Source organism: Poecilia reticulata, chromosome 15 (assembly GCF_904066995.2).
Source record: "Poecilia reticulata chromosome 15, P_reticulata-male-v2, whole genome shotgun sequence".
NCBI classification, from domain to species: domain Eukaryota; kingdom Metazoa; phylum Chordata; class Actinopteri; order Cyprinodontiformes; family Poeciliidae; genus Poecilia; species Poecilia reticulata.
In genome coordinates this window covers 4,449,265-4,471,557 of record NC_088844.1, presented here as the reverse complement: position 1 = coordinate 4,471,557, position 22,293 = coordinate 4,449,265, and the positions used below count along the sequence as shown (strand labels likewise).

Here is a 22,293-nt window from a genome sequence, read left to right as displayed (position 1 = left end):
ATTGGCTTTATAAAATCTTTAACAGTTGAATTTCCTCATCCCACCACCTTCTGCCAGGTTTTCCTGCAGGACTGGATTGTATTTGTATTATATTTCACCACCTGCATTCTCACAAAATAATGCTGCCACCACCATGTGGGGATAGGAGATAAGGGTGAAACTGTCAATGACATTAAGTGAAAAAGTTATCGACCAACTAAATCAAGTTGGTTAATAACACAAGAATATGAGACCAGATAATCCTGTCGCAACAAGATTTAAGACCTGCGTTAATGTACTTAAGCTTACGAACTTAAGACTTATCAGCAGACACACTGAAGTATTTCAGCTGCCTGAGCTGCGTGTTGATATGCTCTAAAAACATTCTGCACATTTTTCCCCCGGATAATTTGGTATGTCCGCTGAAATAACGAACCGTTGTGATCCAACAAAGTTTAGTGCAAAACTGTTAAAACCATCATTTTAGAATGAACTTTAAAGCAATGGCAAAGATTTAATAACTGTCTAAATGATTATTTTTTTACAGAGTAAATAACCTAAAACGTATGGTGTGCCTTTATAGGTCGCCCCTTTTATACTGACATCCCCAAATAAAATACAATGTAATCACCCTTAGATGTCCAACATAGTTCAATTTGGTATGTATTTTTTTTGGTTTCTTACCGAGCAAAATGACAATGCAGGCTAGAATTGCAATCAGAGCACCGGTGCTGAGGCCAGCAGGCAGGACATAGGGCTCCACGTTACAGGAGAGGATGGAGTCTTTGCTGTCGCAGGAGCAGACTCTGATGGTCAGGGTGTTGGTGCTGCTCATGGAGGGGAAGCCATTGTCGTTTATTTCAATGGGTAGGTGGTAGACATCCTGGGTCAGACGGCTGAAGCCTTTGCGGAGCACATAGATGCTGGCTGTGCTGTCTGTAGAGGAGAGAAGTGAAGACATGCAGGTGAGCTGGCTAAATAACAGTAAGTGACACAAACATGTGCACTTAAGGAAAAGAAGGAAAGATTTCCATCCCATAACTGCTCAGCAGCTCAAGTGATTGGAATGCCTGAATCCCAGGGTTTGAAGTGCAGAATGAAAACTTTCCAAACCGTTTATTTCTGACGGGAGAAACTGTAAATAGTGCTAAGAGACTTTTTTTCAAAATCAAGACAGTTAAAAGATACCCTAGATCAGTGTTTCTCAACCCTGGTCCTCAGGCCCCTTGTCCTGCATGTTCTAGGTGTTTCCCTTCTGCAGCACCTGAGTTGTATCTCTGGGTGATTAACAATCTTCTGCAGCACCTGATGGTCATGCAGTCATTTGAATCAGCTGTTCTGGAACAGAGGCTCATCTAGAACATGCAGAGCAGGAGGGAGAGGACTGGAATAGAGAAACATTACTGCACTGAAAATTAAGACTTAATCTGAAGATTTTCACATTTCATTCCAGTAATATGGAAATAATATAAGAAAAGTAATATAATAAAAAAAGTAGAATAAAAAAAATGCACAAACTAAGAATTTTATAGCAGGGGAGTTATGTACAATATGTCTGGCACAAAGTGCCATTTTATAACACAATCAAATTACTATGTTGCCTTCAGATGTTATGGAAATGCTGTATATATAAAATATCATTTTATATATACAGCATTTCTGATGCCTTGAAATTGGGCCTCTGTCTCTTTAAGAACCTCCTCCACTTCATCACAGCGATGCTCCTCCATGGTGCCGTTTACAGCTGTTCTATGGAGCTCAGTAGATGCCCAGTTCCACCAGGTGATTGCTAATTGCTGCTGCTAGTCTGAGAAGCTGAACATGACATAAAGTTTAAGAAGCTGATTTTGCATAATCCTCCTGGTTTAAATATTGTATTCTTATTCGTGCTTGCATTATTTTGAAACAACCTGTGGATTTCATTTGAAAAAAGAATGAATATGTGAAGCATTTCTGTGTCGTGGAAATGAATAAGCTACATACTATATTTTTGCATCATGAGAATTATCTGTAATTTTACTCATCAACCTGAAGTGATGGGTTTTCTTGTTTCCTAAGCAAAAATGATATTTTGCTGTCAACTTTTAATTTTTTGTTCTTTTTTTTTTAAATCTCACCAGGAAGATTATTGGTGCTGATAATCTTCCTGTTTCAACAGCTGAAGGTTCCAGCTGAGCTTCATATCACTGGTTTTGTTTTAGTGCCAAACACCTGATGGGTCAGAAGGAACAGTTATAAAAAACAATTCTTATAATATCATCTTCCTCTAATCTTGATTATTTTAATAATCAAGATTAGAGAACTTGGGTCAGTACAGTTGTTCCTACCATCAGTATTTAGAGTTGGTTGTGACTCTTGTTCATAAAAGCTATTGGATCCTGAAATATCACTAGTTGGTGACTATAAATCCTGCTTGAAATAGAGTTTGTAGCGCATTTACAGCACTATTCATAAATACTGATCAGAGGTCATAAATACAAGCGGGAATTGGAAAAAACATGAACCAACAAACCCCTCAGGTTAAAACAGCTTCCAAATTACTCTGGAAATATTAAGACGATCATTTCTAAATGTGTTTTGTAAGCTCTCTCTCTGCAGTATAATCTAAAAGAAGAACTTTAGAATGCAGTGGAAAAAGGTTTAGTTGAACAGGAGTCTTTGACTGGACCAGTTGGGAACCGGCTCCTCCCCTGGTCCAGGAGCAAAACTGCTTTGCCACAAAATCTCATATCCCACTGATCTGATTCTGGAATTAGTGGGTTTAAGACGGCACCTACATATGTTGTGTCATCTCTCTCTCAACTGTAAAGAGTGCACCACACATGCTGGACAATGATCAGCCTCATGCAAACCCACAATTACAGCTTGCCACCAAAGTGCTTCCAGTGCTGAACTAACTGTAAAAGAACCAGATCCTTCTGTTTCCACGAAGGATCATAGTGCATTCAAACAGTTCAACTGCAAAAATCTGATGACCGGTACTTATCCCAGCATCTATGCGGGCGGGGAACCAATCGTGGTGGGCCCGCAGCCTCAAAGAGCGAACCCACAAATTAATGTATTAAAGCAGTTTTCATCAAAACGTGGTGTTTGTGAACGACACACAGACCCAATCTGGTGATCTGAAAGCTGAGGTTGAACCCAACTGTTGGAGAGAGATTAATTAAAACCACTAAAGGACTAACAGTGTTAATGAGCCGAGTCAAAAATAGTGTTAATGGAATCAGTGAAAAATAATCAGCTGTTAGTGCAGCTCTAAGCGTTTACCTGTTTAATCTGTGAGACGATATAACCAGCTGGAAAATAAGAAACAGTCAGCTTGAGGTCCTCTGATGCTAGTATGACTTTTATTTTTCTAAGGTTTTTCTGTGACTAGTGGCCTTTATTTGCAACAGATAAGATGGGAAATGGGCAGAGGGAGAGAGAGAGAGAAGACATGCAGGAATCAAACCGCTTAAAATGTTATCATGATATTCAGCGGTATTTATTGTGATAAGACAAATAGTGCTTTTAACCCTCCAACAGTTTCAACAGATGAGGTTCATTGGATCCGAGAGCTTTTTACCATGTTGCACTAAATTTTTTTGTGTGGTTTTGGGAACCGACGTTCTGATGGGACACCCCCAATCTGCGCTCCTCCAAAAATGTCACGTATGGAAGAGTTAGAAACATCCCCATTTGGGCTGCTTCGGTACACTAGTTATAGTGTGACATCTTTGGTCCACATTTCAATGAGACCTAAAGGCCCCCCATATACTTAAGGCATACTTCACTCCACAGAGGTCCAGGCAAACTCGAGGTGGACTCATTGTGACATCTGCAGAACATGTCCTCACAAAAGTACATTTTTACGCTTACTTGGTGTCACACAGTAAACGGCTAGGTGGGAAATGGAACTGGGTTGTTTGCAACACTAAGCAGATAAAGCTGCGAGTTGGCAAACCAGAAAAAGGGTTCATCTAACTAGCTTATCAAACTGTACTAGAACGGTTGGGTGTGTTGGCGTCTTCACAACCACACCCAGGACTCCCTTAGCCTACCACACATCCGCAATACGCAGACTGTTAATGCACAGCTTCAGTTATTACAACTAAAAACCAGCGATGAGAACAAAGCCTGGGAGTAGTGATGACCTCTGACCTGAACCTTCAGAACCACATTAAGACAGACACAAAGTCGGCCTTCTATCACCTGAAGAACATCTCCAGGGTTAGAGGACTGATGTCTCAGCACGATCTAGAGAAACTCATCCATGCGTTTATCTTTAGCCGCATTGATTCTTGCAACAGCGTCTTCACAGGTCTGACTAATAAATCAATCAAACAGCTGCAGCTGATCCAGAAGCTGCTGCTGCTGTTCTCACTAAAACCAGGAAGATAGAGACATAACACCAGTTTTAAAGTCCCTCCTCTGGCTCCCTGTAGCTCAGAGAATAGACTTTAAAATACTGATGTTAGTTTATAAATCACTGAACGGTTTAGCACCACAATACCTTATAGATCTGTTATTACTGTACCAACCGTCTAGACCCCTCAGATCTTCTGGTTCTGGTTCTGCTCTGCATCCCCAGAACCAGAACCAAACGAGGAGAAGCAGCATTCAGTTTCTATGCACCACAGATTTGGAACAAACTTCCAGAAAACTGTAAAACAGCTGAAACACTGACTACCTTTAAATCTCAACTTAAAACTCACCTGTTTAGAGTTGCTTATGGCTAAATTAGGGTTTTGATGTCTTCAATGTTTTTAATGTTTTTATCTTTACTTTTCATCTAGTTATTAACTTCTTTTTATTTCTCTTTCACACTGTCTATGTAAAGCCCCCGGAAAACGTCCCAGTTAAATCTATATCTAGGGGTGTGAGAATCCTTGTTAAATGGTGTTTTAACTAAAACTCTGAGGTGTGAGACGTTTAACTGAAGTCCTACAAGGGGTGTTAATGTTTTTATCTTTTTTAACCTTTTTTGTTTCTTTTTCTTTTTCTTTTAAAAAAAAGGGGAAGGGAGGAGAGAAAAAAATCTCTTTCTCACTGTTTATTTAATGTCACACGCTGTTTTTATTTTAATGATGTAAAGCACTTTGAAATGCCTTGCTGCTGAAATGTGCTATACAAATAAAATTTGATTGATTGTTAATAGCCAGCATGTTTTTGCATAGCAGGAAAATAAATCTACACCATTTGCATTCACAATCTATAAGGAACTTGTTTTTATTACAGTTATTGTAGAGTTGCCGGTTCCATATCCGTAATGTAATGGTGTAATGGTGTCAAGAAAATATCTAACACACCATTACACTACCAACACCACCAGCCTGTTTTGTTGATTCAGGGCAGCTTTCATATTGCTTACGCCAAATTCTGATCTTACACTCTGTGTAACAGATGAAATGAAGTCTCATTGTAATAGACAACTGTTTTCTAATCCGTTATTGTCCGACCTTGATGAGTTAGTACAGATTTTGGTCTCAGTTTGGTGTTCTTAGCTGGTATCAGTGGTACCTGTTGGGTTTTCTGCTGCTGTAGCCAAGCTGCCTTAAGGTTTGATGAGCCTAGATTTCTAAAATTGTCCTTCAGTAACATATTTCTGTCCGTCCAACAGCTGCATGAGAGTATTTTTCGTTTCCATATCTTTCTAAAACCCATAGTCTAGAAAATCCCAGAATATGAGCGGCTTTGAAATACTCAGACAAGCCCAATGAGGCACCAACAACCATGACACATTCAAAGACTTCAAAAGCTCACAGGTAAAACATGTTTTTACACACACGGCTCTCTTCCCATGACATTTCCTCTCTTATCCGTTGTCTTCTCCACTTCCCTTAACTCTCATTTCCCTTCCTGTTTTGTCTCTCATGGCTCTCACAAAACCTAATTCAATCAGTCGGCCCCCCAAAGATACACGTACAGACGGACAGAGACCCCACCACAATTAATATGGCCCGCAGGACATGTGCGCATTCATGAGTGTGCGGGAGAAAAATTCAGAGCACCTGCTTATTTCTACGAGGCACTGTAAGCCTCCATCTGGTCGAGCTTTGATCTAATTTGGGTGAAGGAGGGGGGAAGGTGTTGAATAAGAGACTGCAGAGGAAGAAACAGGAAGGCTGGCTGCAAAAATAAAGTGTTGGAGCAAGAAAAATAAAGAAATCAGTTTCTAAATTGATTTACCTCTGTTGTCTTTGAGTGAGAAGTTCTGGTTGTGGGCGACTTCGGGAGCAAGGCTGAAAGTGAAGTGTTGCCGGTGAGCCATCTCGTCTTTGTCCACAGCGCTGACTGTTTCGATAACCTGCATCGAAACAGTCAGAAGGAGACGACACGTTGATACAAAACAGTCACTGAGTGTTTATGCCTTTCAATGCTGAGGTGTTCTCTGCACTGTCTGGTGCCGATGAGCGTACCTTCCCTGGTGCCACATTTTCACACATGTGGACTTCGTTGTTTGTGGCAAACTCTGGGGAATTGTCGTTGACGTCTTTCACTTTGATGTTAACTCTTACTTTGGTGTCTTGGTGGTGACCCCCTGTGTTGCACATAAAATAATCAGCACCCTGTTGCTACCAGGCATATATAAAGCAGTGTCAAACACACAGAAGTGAGAAAACCTTCTGTTCTTGGATCTGGGATTGTGTTTAGAAATCTATTCTTGGCATTGAGGGAAAATATTGTTTTCTTGCAAGATTGTCTGTCAATCAGACAACCTCTTAGAATTCTAACAGGGCAACAAGCAGCTAATTATTTCTGCTGTCTACCACGCACTGACTCATGTCTATTTACAGTAATATGTCAAAGAATTCCCCTTGAAATTTGAACATATTTTCATGCTGCAACTACAAACCTTAATGTACAGTGGACCCCTGACTACTCTCTGCTTAATATTTACTGATTCTCTTAGTCGAGGATGTTTCTGTGGAATGCAACTCAAAATTATTTGTGGAAAATTTGCATATTATATGTAAAATATTCTAATATTTGAAGTAAAATGCAGCTTTGGAAGCTGAAATAAGTAGGCACAACATTACTAAATACTCTATCAGCTGGAGTGGGCAAAGCAGTCAATCCAGGAGCAGCATTCATTTTCCTTGGAACAAACAGGCTGCACTAGCTTCTGCTGTAATGTTAAAATGATTTCCACTGTAAATATTAATGAATATTATGGTATACTGATGTTTAAAATATTCAAATATTCAATTCCAAGTGTTTTTAGAGGGGGGCCTAAAGAATTCACAGATTTCAGCTGTAGGCTGTGGTCATTAACACCTGTGAATACCAAGAGTCCACTGTTGGTTATCTGTGTGATAGGCCAACACCAAGTCCATGTTGGCCAAAAAATATAAAGAACTAAGAAATATTTTTAAGAAAAACTAGATGTATCATTTTTGTCTATTTTTTCTATGCTATATTTGCATAGTGTCCAGAACAGAACAACACTAATGACACAAGGAATCATTTTCTGTTTAGTTTTTTTAAAATGTTATCTTTAGGCTACAAACTGCATGTTCTTTCTTAATTTTTCCATAAAACGGAAAAATTAGGAAGTATGAAAAAAAGTCATACTTAAAAAAAATGTAAATTAAAAATTGGACAAATGTATTTAAATGGAAAAACATCTGAAAACCATGTTGTTTTCCTTTCACTTATCAGCTAGTTATTTGGACTACATCTATATCCAGATAAAATACACAGATATTTGTGGTTGCAGTGTAACAAAATGTCAATCATGTGACAATCAGGAATGAATAATTTGGCAAGAAACTGTTTTTATATTCATCAACAATAAGTTTGCCTTGATAAGCAAATGTGACAAATTCCGAATATCAAACAGAAGAACAAAAGGATGGGAAGTATTTCTGTGCTGTAGAAATGTACATATTTGCTGAACTTGTCAGCGTATGTTTTCCACTACCCTGTAATTACTGGTCGTTTATTTAAGCTTCCCAGGGCCTAAATGTGGTTAGCATAGCCTGCAATGCTTCTAACTTTGTGGGCAACTAGTCCGTTTCCATCTGTCCGTCTGGCGTCGAGCTCGCCACAGGGAAACCACATGGCGCTCTGCTAGCTTGAGCCCTGGCCACAGAATACCAGGGTGGGGCCACAGTGGCCTGTGAAGATTTCTGGCCTTAAAACCAAGAAGAAAAATCTTCCAAGTGTCTGTGGGTGGACAAATCTAACTGATTTTCTTTAGTTTTCATTTATATATATTTTTTCTTTCCCTTTACTAATAAGGGCTTCCTGCACCACTTAGCATTGACACTGTTAACGCCACCAATGTGCTTCTTTCCAAAATCAGATATTTGCGTAACATCAAATCATTGATCTATAGAAACATCTTAAAATGTGTGAATGCTTTAGTTCTCTTATTTAATTTATCCCTTTCATGGTTTTTTGTCTCATTTCACAAAAAACAAAGATAAAGTCAAAATACTAATGTTACTAATTTAGCCAAAAGATGTATTTGAAAAACTACCTATAGCAATCTTTCAAAAAACATAATGAATCTTTTTTTCACTTTATAATGGGAGGCTTCAAAGAGTTTCAAGCCAGATTTATAACAGTTCCCACATTAATGGGCAGTATTTCTACCTAAAGGACTTTGATTCTACCTGAGTTTGTTCTGTATTTAAGTCTTTTCTCAGCCACAAATCATGATGCAAACTGCCAACTTTGATTTTACAACCTTAAAGAATTATTGAAGTTGTGAAGGCAAAGGACTGGTACTGTTCTGTTCTTTTGCCTTCAGAACTCTATTAAGTCTTCGTGGCATAGAGTCAGCACAGTGACAGAGACATTGTACCAACATTTTGGCCCTTAAGTTCAAAGGTCAATATTGTTTTGTTGCCTTGTGATACGCTTTGATGATTTGGCGTGTTTGCTTTGGTATTCATACCAATCTCTGTGGCTGAAACTGAAATGTTGTGCCAGGGTTGTGTTTCTCGGTCCAGCGGTCTGTTCGTGATGATCATTCCGTCTTCTGAGATGCTGAAGAACTGATCGACATCCGTGTACCGAGGAATCATGTATCTGTTTGTAGAAAGCATGTTCTATAACACAAGACTCACCATGTTCATACACTTGGCGTATGTTTTATGTCACGCCATAATCTAAATTTTTAGGTTAGACAGATGTCCATGTGCTCTGATCCGAGTGTCTTTGTGCATGGTCACACATTGTTTTATTGTTACCTGACAGGATTGTTGGCAACATCCGTGTCCTTGGCGTGAACCCGTCCCACCGGGGTGCCTCGAGGCGCGTTCTCCTCCACCTCGAAAGTGTAACTAGAGGCTATGAAAACGGGAGGCTCATCTGCGTCCTCCACCGATATCTGCACACCAACACAATCGCTGAAGGGCTCCTGTGATGTTTGCTTTATTAAACCGGCAAACAAATATGCACGGCTCGCTCTCCTCGGCACACCATGCACCCAATGAAATGCATGCATTATTGACTTTTCTGCTCCTTTTCACACGCAAAACTACCTTGATTGTGGCTTCATCCTTGTAAGGTCCCCAAGCGAGAAATCGAGGGTCTATGTGTGGGTTGGACCCCTCCACCTTCAAAGTGTAGGACCTCTTCGTCTCAAAGTCCACTTGCTTAGAAAGTAGAGAAAATGGATTATTATTATTATTATTGCTGCAAATACATACAATATTGTTGTTTATTCCAAAGAACAGAACTACGATCCATCCCCTGCAGAAGCTGCGTAGATGTTGCAAACTGCATGAATGATCAGTGCTGAGCTTTCATGTTCAGGTAGGGGGAGCTGTCGCCACATGAATAAACCGAAGGAGCTTCTGTTAACAAGCCAACAACCAAAAAAACCCACAAAAAAAACCCAGTAACCCAAATAGAGACTTTGATTTTAAAACTGTTCCTGGTGTATGATATGGCATCATATGACAGGATTATTTCTGGAAGTGAATGAATCATTGGATTGTTTCTGTTCTGGCTGCTTTCATCATCAGATGAAAAACAACAGTGGTGTGTTTCTAATGAGCCAGGATGAGGTCTGGGAGTCTGGGATGCTGCGTGATGAGGAGGAACAGAAACACTTTCAGTCACCGAGAGACGAAGCAGGACCACGACGGCCCGTTTCCGCCTGCAGAATTAGGCGGAATTTAATCAGTTACACCTGGACAGTGGAGACTGGTGTATTAATCATCCACTTTTTATACACAGCTTGCCAATATATCAGTTAATATATCAGTAAACTCCAAGAAACCTCTGAGGTGCTGAATTTATTCACATAGAAGTCAGGATCACTTCACTTTTTACATGCAGTATCCTCGATGCAGAATCGATTTGTGCCCTGAGGGGCTTTTTTCCCCCATTGTGCGCATATTTTCCTTACACATCACATTCTCATCTAGTCATATCAAAAAAGTTGCACTGCAATTACAAAGCAATGACCCTTGGCTAAAAGGCACAGTGGATGTTACGCCTCTAATGATCCTCTCTCCTGATGTGCAGAGTCTACACTGCTGCAGGGAAAACTTCTAAGTCAACAATTGTTCTGGCAGTTATCGTATGATGCAATACCCAAGAGGTGCTCTCTGCTAAGATTGCAAGGCAGCGTGCTTCGCCAGCAGCACTTGGCAGCAACCTCATATGCAGTTGTAATCATAGAAAGTGACACTCTTTTGGGTGTTATTGTTTGGTCTTAAACAACGATCCTTTGCCACAAAGACATAGACACTATTCCACCTCCAAATGGTGATGCTGACCAGGATACATCCTAGAGCAGGTGTGCTCTTTTACACCAGGGCTCCTGTGCTTTTGGTAAACGCTGATTTGGAGTAGCTCCATCATGTTGGTTCTGATTTGTTCTCTTTGTAGGCTTTTGTTCATCAGTTTTAAAAAGCAGGCTTTACGGATGCAGAAGGAAGAAATTCAAACCATCTTCAACGTGATTTTAAGACGAGCGGCAAAAGCAAATGAGGTGGACTAGGATTGACTATTGTCACATTTACATTAAGCTCTTGGACACAAAGAAGTTCTGTGTCATTGGCTCTAACCATGATAAGTGGTTCTATTCTATTCATAAAGTCATTTTACATAAAGTTTCCCATAAAAGCAGCAGCTCTACATCTTCAAGAGGTTGTCTTGCCCTTCCAGTCTGCCTGCCCAGGGTTGAATTATTTAGAACTTTTTAAACTCCAGGCAGGCAATGTTTAAGTATTTGCCCATCTTGAGAGAAAGTTAAAACAGATATAAGTACATTAAATATTTTGCCTCCATCCTTGATTAGAGAAATACATTTCAGCAAAATGAACAGCTTGCTAAATTTTATATATCTTTTTAAAACATTGATGAACATTGATGGTGTCTTTTCTTTGAGGTGCTGAGGCCTGGAAGCATTTGTAGATTTTACTTTAGGTCTGTCTTGCTTGTTTTCAGTTGTATCATTGGGCTTTTAATATTCAAAGAAACAATGTTGGTTGGAAACCGTCTGGGTGTATTGAAGGCATCCCTCCTTCTACTGTTACTTCTGTTCTTGTTTGTCTCTCTCTTCCAACAAACAAATCTGTAAGAATGAATTTCTGCTAAATTCCCAGAAGATTTGGAAGTAGCTTAGAAGACATTTTAAATTTATGGCAGCATATCCATCGTGAGCGGAGATAAAGCTAACACTGGTAGCGACTGATCAGAAGAAGACTGCCCACGAGAGATGATGCCGACACAGGACTAAACAGTTCAACTGTGCCGGCAGACAAACTATCATTAGACAAGACTTGACGACGTACGACAAGGATCCGACAACAGACAAAGACAACAAGTGGACTTAAATACACAGGGAGGGTAATCAGGGAATGAGACACACCTGGGAAGCAATCAACAGGGAAGACGGGACAGGGACAGGGTTAAACACAGAAAACCTTAAAAATAACTACACAGAAAACACAGAACACAACAGTCTGCCTCTAAATCATTCAATTTAAGGTGCTGTGCAATTGAGATTCACTTTTCTAGATGTAGGATCTGATATTTACCATGAAATTGAATAGAAACCTCAACATTTTGAAAGTTCAATCTGTCAGCCAAGTCATGGTTTGGCGCTTTATTTGTCTGCGGTTTCATAATTTAAATTTAATGATGATCAAATAATGGTTAATGTGATGCAATAGCTTCTGTAATGGGATTGCGTTTACAGCCCCATCCATTGATGCTATCCATGGATCCCCAGCTGAGCCCATTTAACTGAATTCCACACTGAGGATCCCCTTTGAATCCTCTGCCAGATATCACCTTCTCCTACAATGGAAGTCTCTGGGAGATATGTCTACAATAGGCAGGTATCAGTTCTGGTACCAGCAAACCACTCAGATACTGAAAAGAAGGAGTGACTCAAGGAAGGAATGAAGATCGAAGACAATCAAAGGGATTGAAAAAAAATGGAAGAATGAGGGGAGAAAAGGAAAGAACAGAAAGACAAGAAGGAGAAAGGATGCAAGAAAGGAACTCATAAGGGACACATGGAAAGGAGGACAGAGGTAAAGGAATAAGGAAGGACTCATAGAGGGCGATAGAGGTATGACAGAACAAGGGATGTAAAGAAGTGAGGAAGGAATTAAGGAAGGAAGGACAAGCCAGTTTGTATTTTTGGGAATAAAACACATTACACTGTGACCTGAATGCTATAAGCTGCCACTTGAATCTAAAGGTTTAGGTCAAGACTCCATGAAGGCCAGTGAGGTTCTACTACTACAAAATGGCTCATCAATGCTTTTTATGGATCTTGCTTCATGCATTGGTGAACTGTCACAGTGGAACAGCATCTGCCTCCTTCCTAACTAGAACACTCTGCACAGTAATGCACACTTGAAACCATTCAGTCAGGCAAGATGTGTTCGTCTGGTGACTACCAAAACCAGACTTTGTATTGTGGCATGTTTCATCACTCTGGAGAACATATCCCCACCAGTCTGGTGTTCAGAAAGCTTGAGAGAACCACACCTGTAGCTTTTAAAGGGTCAGGTGCAACAGCTTATTAAGGAGACCCTACGAAGCTCTCTGTAGACTGTGCTGGAGATAAACTAAATGCCACACATAGTCTGGATGTGTGTAGCTGTTAACAACAGAAAGTTGATGAACTTTGCACACTATGTGCAGCTGCACCACCCACTATGTAATTTCACGTTTCTAGACTGAACTGCAGTATAACTGTTGTTATACCATCAACAGTTGACTGTCAAACATTTAGAAGCCAGGGAATTTCAGAACTGTAATCATAGCGTACTCTGTTACGGCCCCATGCTGCAATTCGCCAAGTTCCTGAGGGGAACTAATCATTTCACAGATGTTTGCATGTTCTCCCTGTAAATGAATGGGTTCTCTCTATTGCTCTGGCTTCCTTCCACAGTCCATAAACATGACTATTATGTTAGTTGGTCTCTCTAAATTGCTCCTAGGTATGAGTGTGTGCATGCATGGTTGTTTGTCCTTATGTCATTGTCCAGAGTCCAATAATTCTGGACAAGTCATTGTCCAAAGTGCACCTGGCGCTGGTACCACTAGGGATAGGTACCAACCTAGACAATTAATGGCTGTTTGTAGCATTCTTCATGCCTAAGAGATTGATTTTATACAACTGTGGCAATGGAAGAGGTAGGAATGCCTGCAATCAATGATTTGATGGAGTGACCAAATACTTTTGGCAACATAATGAATATTTCCACTCACTTTGAGTGGATACTTGATACATTTAGTGACAAGTGTCTAAAAAGCCACCGTAAGCTAAAAGGAAAGCACTTTAAAATGTTACTGTAAGAATCTGAATGAAACAACAAGACATTTTCTGAAACTGGGATTATGCTTGAAATCATCTTTGGTCTTGGGTTTGTCTAGCTTTTAGCTCCACAGACCCAAACCCATTAACGAGTGAGGACTCATGAACAAATTTAGAGCTAGAGGTTCTGAGTTCTGCAACTTGGATGGCTAAATAAGGCACATTAATATGTGCTGGAGGCAGGTAATCCTGTTTATCATTCATAAAAGATCCCGAATCCAATCAAGATTACAACTCTGAGCGAATAAAGTCCACCGTGTTCTATGTGATCCAACACATTATCAGAAAGTAACACCTCCTCTGAATGGATTGTTGCACACTCATCCAGTTGCAGATAAACATGTTTAATACGATGATGACAGGTACAGTTGAAGAAGAATAGATGTGACCCACTTCTTTCATTTTCTCATTTCTGTCCCTGCCTCCCTCTCTTCTCATCACCACCCTCTCTTTATTCTCTCCCTCTTTCTATAATCAGTCTGATATAATGATAATAATATTCACAATAATGCCCCTCCTTCTCCCTATTGCTTTCTGTAGCACACATACACACACTGCTCCTTAATATTCTGTGGACTGCTTTCGTCAGGACACAGTTGAAAGAGAATAGCTGATTAAAGCTCATCCCCGTGTGTCTGTCTTTGAGGAGGAGAGAATAGAGATTAGTGGAGGCTACTCTTGATGCTGATTTGAAAGTGTGTATAGGTGGAAGTGCATGCATGTGGTCGTATGTGTGTGTGCATGTGTGAAGGTATGCGCTTGCTTTTAATTTCATGTGACGATACCTTCAGGGCACAAAAGGTTTTGATTTCCCCTGAGACGAATCAAGACCCAATAATTTCACATGCATGCACGCACACTCTCCCCCTGCGTACTTTCAAGTAAAAATGGCGTCATCAGATCAAGGGGGGTGGGAGTGCGGAGCAGCAGAGGTGGGTGTGATCACCTCACTCTGCACTTGCACACTTTTAATCAGGATCAGGCTAATGAGCTATTATTCCAAGAGACACAAAGAACTGCGGTAATGGGCTGATGTGTGGCGGTTTTCACAGATCTGTCTATGGTCCAGTGTTGTCTTCAAATCAGCATCAGTAAGATCTCACTGACCAAATCAAGATAAATTTACTATATAACAACTCAAAGGTCAAGGTATGTTGCAGATGGCCTCCCTGAACTAGCTAACAAATCAGCAGAGGACCAGAGGACTTCAAACTTTAATGCCTGCTCCAAGATTTAAGGTCAAGACATTAAACTGACAATGGGCAGCATAAAAGATAGAGATAAAAAATTTCTTTGGGTTACCAAAGATCATTTGGACCTTCTCACTAGTACCTCTATACCACGTCTCAACTCTACCCTACACAGCTGAGGTGGATTTCCACAACAATTGAGGAAGAGCTTTGGGCTTCTGGCTACACATGTAGCCAGCACCTCACATTAAAAAGTAGTGTGAGGTGATCTGTACATGACAACAACAGTTTGGTCTGCCTCTGATTTTCTGTATCACTCAAAACAGGAGAGCCAGAAAGGAATTGCAGGCGACCAGACAAAACACTCTAAGTACAGGAGACTGTAGGACGCAACCAGTGACTCCAACCTCTAGTCAGTTGCTGACAGTCTTCTGGCATTGCTTTTTCAGCCCCACTCGGCACACTTGGAACCCCAGCGAAGTAGGTTCTCAAAAAAGGGGCTGTTACCAAAAACTACCTGTTACTAGCATAAATCCCTCAGGTTTCTCATCATCAGAAGCATCAGCTTCCAAGTCAGCAGCTGTAGCATCTAGACTACCTGAAGCAGTGACACTAACTGCTGTAGCAAAGTTTTTTATGTACTTCCAGATCCAGTGGACTTAGCTACTCTCTCTGTTCTGCCTCCATAGACATGTCCAGTGCAGTGCAGCCATCATTCTCTCCTCTCAGTGTGCGAACTTCAACAGCGCCCTATTCAAGATCATCAACAAGATTATCTCCATCGTACACAGGTCAGTCTTCAGCATCCTCAACCTCACCATCGTCCCCCGTCTTGTTCAACAATCTCTTCATGACAGGATCCCTTCTCCCATGTCTACACCTTTCGTCAGATACCAACTTATATTCACTCCAATTGTTCTGTACTCCTCTGATTAGTTTTCTTCAGGCAGAGGAGACTAATCATCCTCTGATTGAAGGTTGTCAATCAGACGATGTGGGATGAACCGCGGAGGTTATCTTCATGACAGAACCCCACCATCTTGAATCTATACCTTTCCTCAAGTACCTACTTATATTTTCCTCAATTGCTCTGTGTTCCTTTAATTAGTTTCCTCTTGTTTTTTGTCACTTAATCACAAAGTACTTCAGCTCCCTGGTTTTATTGTTCTTGGCTCAATTCTCCCGTTATCGCCAGCCGAGTTCCACATTCTACCTCCAATCTGCCTGAATTGGAGCAAAAGAAAAAAGGGGGAAAAAGAGACCATTGTCTAGTGCATCATTCAGAACCTGAGATGGAGCATGTGCAAATATGTCCCTTAAACAGCAGGGAAAACATACACTGAACGTTCTGTGCCCAGTAAGGATGGGACATCACACAGTCAGAGTGGGAGGGGTGCTGAGCATGATAACATTAACATTCTGTGGGATCTGGATCCAGACTTTACAAACGGGGTGGACATTCAATCAGATAATGTAACAGCAGATAAAGAGCACAAGAAGGCTGTTCAAAGAGAACATACCCCAGTGGTTAGGACAAGAGGAGAATCTTTTCTCATACATTTATGAGTTTCTGTAAGCGAAACACAACATGGTTTTCTATGTGCTTGGATTCAACATTCAAGACTATTTTGACCAATACATCTGTGGAGGTTTTACTGTAAAATTTCAACAAGCAGTTATGCCTGTCCCTCCAACAAAACCCAAAAGGTATATGAAAGATGAAGCTGCCCCTAACTTTGGTATGGTAACGGATCCCATATTACATACCCAGTGACTATTCTTTCACATTGTGAACACAACGACACCAAACACAAATCCTTGAAGGATCCCAGCAATGATGGACATTGTGAAAATGACCTGAGCCTTAGATTTTAAGAAATATTTTGTATATTATGAGAAGATTTCTCTGTAAGTTAGGCCAAAAAAACCCCCAAAACATTGACAGCCTCACCTGCACACTGTCTTGTATACACACTGTATACAGTATAATAAGATCTTGCAGTACAAGACCTCCCAGCTGATATTACTCCTAAAGTCTATCTTTTAAAACACTATCCAGTTCCTGTGTTTACAGTAAATAAATAAATAAATAAATAAATAAATAAATAAATAAATAAATAAATCCTTGCTGTGTATCTGGTGAGCTGGATGCATTGTCAACCACACACACACATATTAACCCTTCATTTTGGTGTAATTGCATGATTTGCATTCAGATTATTCTGGTGATTTTTGAATGGATCTTTAAAAAAGAATAAAACTTTCATTAAATTTTTTTTTATTTCTTTTTTTTTTTACATTCAGTTACGAGAGCAATCTGAATTTTAGATATGCACCGCTCTGTCACAGCCCTCTACTGTTGGCTTATGCCTTATTTATGAGTTACCTGTATTGCTCCAGGGCGGAGTAATTATAGTTGTTGATAGAGGAGAAAGGAGCATTATTCATTATTATCACTAACTCATTTCCCCGCATACTACTGGTGTCATGGCTGGGAGGAGAGCCCTCAGCTCTGAGCGCTCTCAAAGCCTGGCTTCAGCACGGAGCTGAAAATGGATCGCTCATGCAGAAGGTTGTGAAGCGGCATGGAAGAAGAAGAAAAAAGAAAAAAAACATGAGGACGACTGGAATCGATTATTGCAGCAAAAGATTTTCCCACACCATCAGAGAATACAAAGTGTGGGTTGGGGCTCACTGCGCTTCTGAGCAACGTCACGACTGTCTGGGGAGGAAACACAGCTAACCCCAAATACTGTGGCTGCCATAAATGGACATCCTGATTAATATAAAGCAGATATTCAAATACTTTGAATAATTAAGTATTTGATGCATTAGCATTTCACCTAAAATGAGCTTTGAGCTAATTTTCGTACTTATTAGCCATGTTTAGTATACTGAATGGACTAAGTGACAGACAGACAAAATGCTACTGATAGCAATCATGCTAAGATTAGCATTTTGGCTAATTTCACCTTATGCATTAATTTTAACAATATTAATGGTGCAAGTACAGCTTCGTCAACATGTTTCTGACTCCCCACAGGTTTTTGACTACAATTTAGCTCAGCTTAGCATTGATGCTAATGTTGAGCATCAGAATGCTTTTCTTACTTATTACCAATGTTTCATATACTGAATGGAGTAAGTAATGACAGACAACATGCTAGTGATGCTCCACATGCTACTGATAGCATTCATGCTATTATTAGCATTTTGGCTAATTTTAGCTTATGCAACATACTGAATGGTACAAGTACAGCTTAGTGAACATGCTTCTGACTCCCCACAGGTTATTGACTATATTGCAGCTTTCTTTAGCATTATTGCTAATTTTTAGCATCAGAACACTCTATTAAAAATCCGACGGGCACACTTTGGCAGGCCCCGGTTAAATTTCTTCACGAATTTTCAAGTTGTACATACTGTACTGTTTGATAGGTAGGATCAATTGGAATGTATGTGATGGAATTGAAATTATATTTTCATAAAGTGCCACGACACGACATTCTTGTGAAATGGAGCTATATAAATGAAACAAACTGAATTGAATACATCATAAAAAATATTCCTTAATTAAACTAATGTGTAATTAGAAGGAGGAAGGGAGAGAGGGACGAACAAACAAATAAACAAACTTACACATATGGAGAGCAGGAAGGGACATGGCTAGCAGTGGAGTTGCTAGGTTGGGCCTGGTACCCGTTCCTAACTGCTTGACATTCTATTTTTTTAGTGTTTGTATACGTATGACTCTGTGTTCACTTTTCTTTTGATTACATATTTTCCCCAGCCCCTTTGTTCAAGTCCCCACTGAGCTGCACTATAATTTGTTGATTATCTCAACTTGTTTCTCAAGCCACCGATGATTTCTCTTATCTCACCATAAGCTCCTTCCAGTCCATCTTTTCTGTTAGATCCTCTCTGGTTCACTGTTGCCTTTCTGGCAGAAGTCATACAGATCTTTTTGTTCCTTTTTCATTTGGAAGAGCATTCTATGTAAAAAAGCTTCACCTTTGAGCAAAGACTACCACTTCCCAGTGTGTGCTTGGGTTCAATTCCATAATTGCAGTTTTGAAACTTTTTAATATATTTTTGTTCAGTCAAAAAAAAAGTTTAGTTGAATTGTACAACTGAAAAGAAAAAAGAGCAACAACAAGCTGAATAAATATATTATAATTTCAACCCAAACGTTAAAGTATTTTAGTTACCGAAACAGTACTTACATTATCTAGACCTCAACTGTTATTGAACCTTACATTTACAAACTGATATGTGGCAATTTTTCTTAAAATTCCAGGTGCTGTATGAATGTGACTTTTAAAATGAAAGAATGTTTAATATATTGGGTTAACTCAAGTACATCTTATATAAAGAACTGAAAACTCTCCACTCACTCAACATAGCAACAATATGCAATAGCAATGAACCCGCACTCAATTCAGCAAGACCGATAAAGACTTCTCAGATGAGTTAGTATTTTTCTACCACACAGCTCACTATTACGTGATCTTTGTAGTCACTTCGAAGTACAAGTTGTCAATAAATTACAGTTTAAATGCACCGATGCTTTCAGGTCTCCGAGAGCAGAAACAGAGCCTCGTTTTTTAAACCACAATCTGAGAACAGCCACTTCTGCTGCTTTGTGCTTTCTCATTCAGCACTAGAAAGAAACTTTATTGATCATTTTGCTAGTGTAGGCAGCATTGCAGTCAGCAAAAAGAAATTTAAAGGTCAATGTGTATTTTTGAAAGTAGCTCTAATATATGTGCTATTCTCTTCCTAGTGACCAGACAGGGTTGGACTTTTCCTCACCTTTGCTGACTGAGGTTTAATTCTCTCAAGTTGGGGTTTTTTGTTTGAGAAAAATATTAACTCTACAGCTGGAATCATGAAATGGACACATCATTTAGATTTTTCATGACAAAATTCAAAACTTTACTTCCAGACTCAAATTTTCAGAGTACTCTGACATTTGTTTGCCAATTGTTAGTCTTAATAAAAGATGGATGAATGAACTGTTGGATGGTTTGATGGATGGCAAAAAACCATAAGGACTTTGGGAAGATTTTTTTTATTTTTTATATACGATTAATGTAAAATATGACATCATTTATTATAATCAAAAGTGTGTTGTGTTGAACAATTGTACTATCTGGTAAAGGTTTCTGCCATAGAACTCATAATGGTGTGATGCAGCATAATTATGGAATAGTGAATAAAAATCCTTCTAGCTGATGTTTCTTGAAATATTTTGTAGCCTTGTCTGTGGGCTCACAAAGGGGGTCCATGGCAAGAAGTTAATGATCTTTGGGGGGCCATGGCATGGAAAAGTTTGGGAACCCATGTATTGGTCAACATTTATTGCACTCCAAACAATCTGTTGTGATACAAATATTGTGCATAATGATATTTTGATGATGATTCATTCACAATACATGGTGCTGCCCAAATGGATGGAGAGATTAATAACTCAGATTATGGAAGAGAACATGGACCTAGAAAAGTTACATCTAATTCCAGACTTTTCTAAACTGTCTAGCAATCCACAGCAATCTCACAGCTAAACGGTTTTATGTCTGAAGACTGCAGAAAGTCTCATTCTGGTCCTTCAAACCTCCCTATTATCTCTTACCTTCTTCAGTTTGATAACTGCCTCTCTGGTCTCCGAGTTGGTGGACAGCTCAAACATGCTCATCCCGTCTCCGTCTATGAGGCGATAGTTCACAAGTCCGTTGTCTCCCATGTCAGGGTCTTTGGCCTTAAGACGGCCCACCTCCTCTCCTGCCACCTTGTCCTCTGACACAGACATGGTATACACACCTGGTGGGGGTAAAGGAGAAAAAGAAAACAAAGAATCAGAAAATGTACTTGCCGATGAAGGCCAGCTGTGTTACCTCGTAGTCACGGCTTGTTTTGGTATTCAACACCTTTGGAGAATTCCTGGCTGGCTGTCAGCATGTTTACTGGCTGTGGCAGGGGTCAGCTTTGGAGGGCAGCAAGGGATTAACACGAAATATACCATCTGCCTCATATGGCCCAAAGGATATTAATATCTCCTGTGGTGTCAGGTGTGTGTGTGTGTGCGCGCGCATGGGTAAAGGCACAGACTCCTGATTTTCAGAATGCAAGCAGGAGGACCATATGTCTTCCTTTATCCTTCCTTATCTTCCATTTCTCATCTTCCCGTCCCGCCTCCTCCCTCTGCCCGACCCAATGTTTTCTTCCTTTCTTCCTCACATTTTTCCTCCACCTCTGTTCCTCCTGTCGTATAATAATTCCCTTACTTTTCTCTGTGGCCATCAACCCTTTTCTGTAGTTATTTTTCTCCCTCATCTCCACCCACACCTGCCTTTCCGAGAGAACTTATAATTTTGACTTGCACATCATTAGCATGTTTATCCTGCTTGCCCAGGTGGAGCAAATCATTTGAGTCATGAAATTTCCTTGGTTATGAGGCGACTAAGCATGTGCATGAGGAATAAAACATAGAGTCATTCCCGGGCCTGGACCCATCCGGCTGCAATCCCCACCAGATCCCCTCAAGCGCTTTACTTTTTCTTCGCCACATCTGCATCGATCCTCACCTAATCCCTCTTCACCTTTCATCTCCCTCCCTGTTCCTGTCATTTAAACTTCCCTTCATGTTGACTGACTCTGTCCTGCTAATGTCCCCCACCACCCCCTTTCACCTCGTCTTCATCTCTCATTTGCCTTTGCCCTCTCTGGTCTCTCAAATCTTTTCAGTCATCCTCACCTCTCCTCCCCCTTTTGGCCTATTTCTCCTCTCCCCTCCTCAGTTCTCTTCTGGGTAAAAGCTCATTTCATGCTTGCCCCCACCACCCTCCTCCTTCCTCGTCCTTGCCCTTTTCCTCTTGCTCTTCCCCTGTCATATCCTTGCTTGTCCTAAGTAGCTTAACTTCAGTGGCTTGTGGCAGTTGATTTAAACATTGTATGACAGAACACACAGCCGTCTTGGCGTACCTGGCTACAGGCGAAAAGTGTAGCGCAGCGCACACAGTACCAACATTTACATCCAAATCCCACATTGGGAGAAATATGCTAAATTTTTCGGATGAATATTCATCGGGAAAAAGTGTGTGACTTTATGCAGTTCTCAAACTTTTTTCGTAAGGATATGCGAGGCCAGCTGGCTGAAGTAAAGAAACATTTCTGATACTCTGAACTGCATTGTTGCAAACATTTGATTTAATAGACTATAAATCGGTTTGCTTGTCTTCATATTCAACTAGAATCAGACATTTACATTCACTGTATAAACACTTCCTGTTTTAGGTCTGTCTGACTTAAAATTATATTTGTTAAATGCCAGAACAATGATTGAAA

The 22,293-nt window shown here is 40.2% G+C and overlaps 1 protein-coding gene across 4 annotated transcripts in view; it reads right to left on the bottom strand.

The window, feature by feature from the left end:
* The window catches only part of cdh11 (cadherin 11, type 2, OB-cadherin (osteoblast)), a 148,809-nt gene that overhangs the window by 3,778 nt on the left and 122,738 nt on the right, over window positions 1-22,293 (bottom strand). For all 4 annotated transcript variants that reach the window (XM_008429073.3, XM_008429074.3, XM_081616587.1 and 1 more), the window contains 7 exons: window positions 20,582-20,769; window positions 9,453-9,566; window positions 9,159-9,298; window positions 8,864-8,997; window positions 6,378-6,499; window positions 6,148-6,265; window positions 664-915 (listed from right to left, as the gene is read on the bottom strand). In XM_008429073.3, the coding sequence (XP_008427295.1) occupies window positions 664-915; window positions 6,148-6,265; window positions 6,378-6,499; window positions 8,864-8,997; window positions 9,159-9,298; window positions 9,453-9,566; window positions 20,582-20,769 (1,068 nt within the window). The remainder of the gene's footprint in view (window positions 1-663; window positions 916-6,147; window positions 6,266-6,377; window positions 6,500-8,863; window positions 8,998-9,158; window positions 9,299-9,452; window positions 9,567-20,581; window positions 20,770-22,293) is intronic.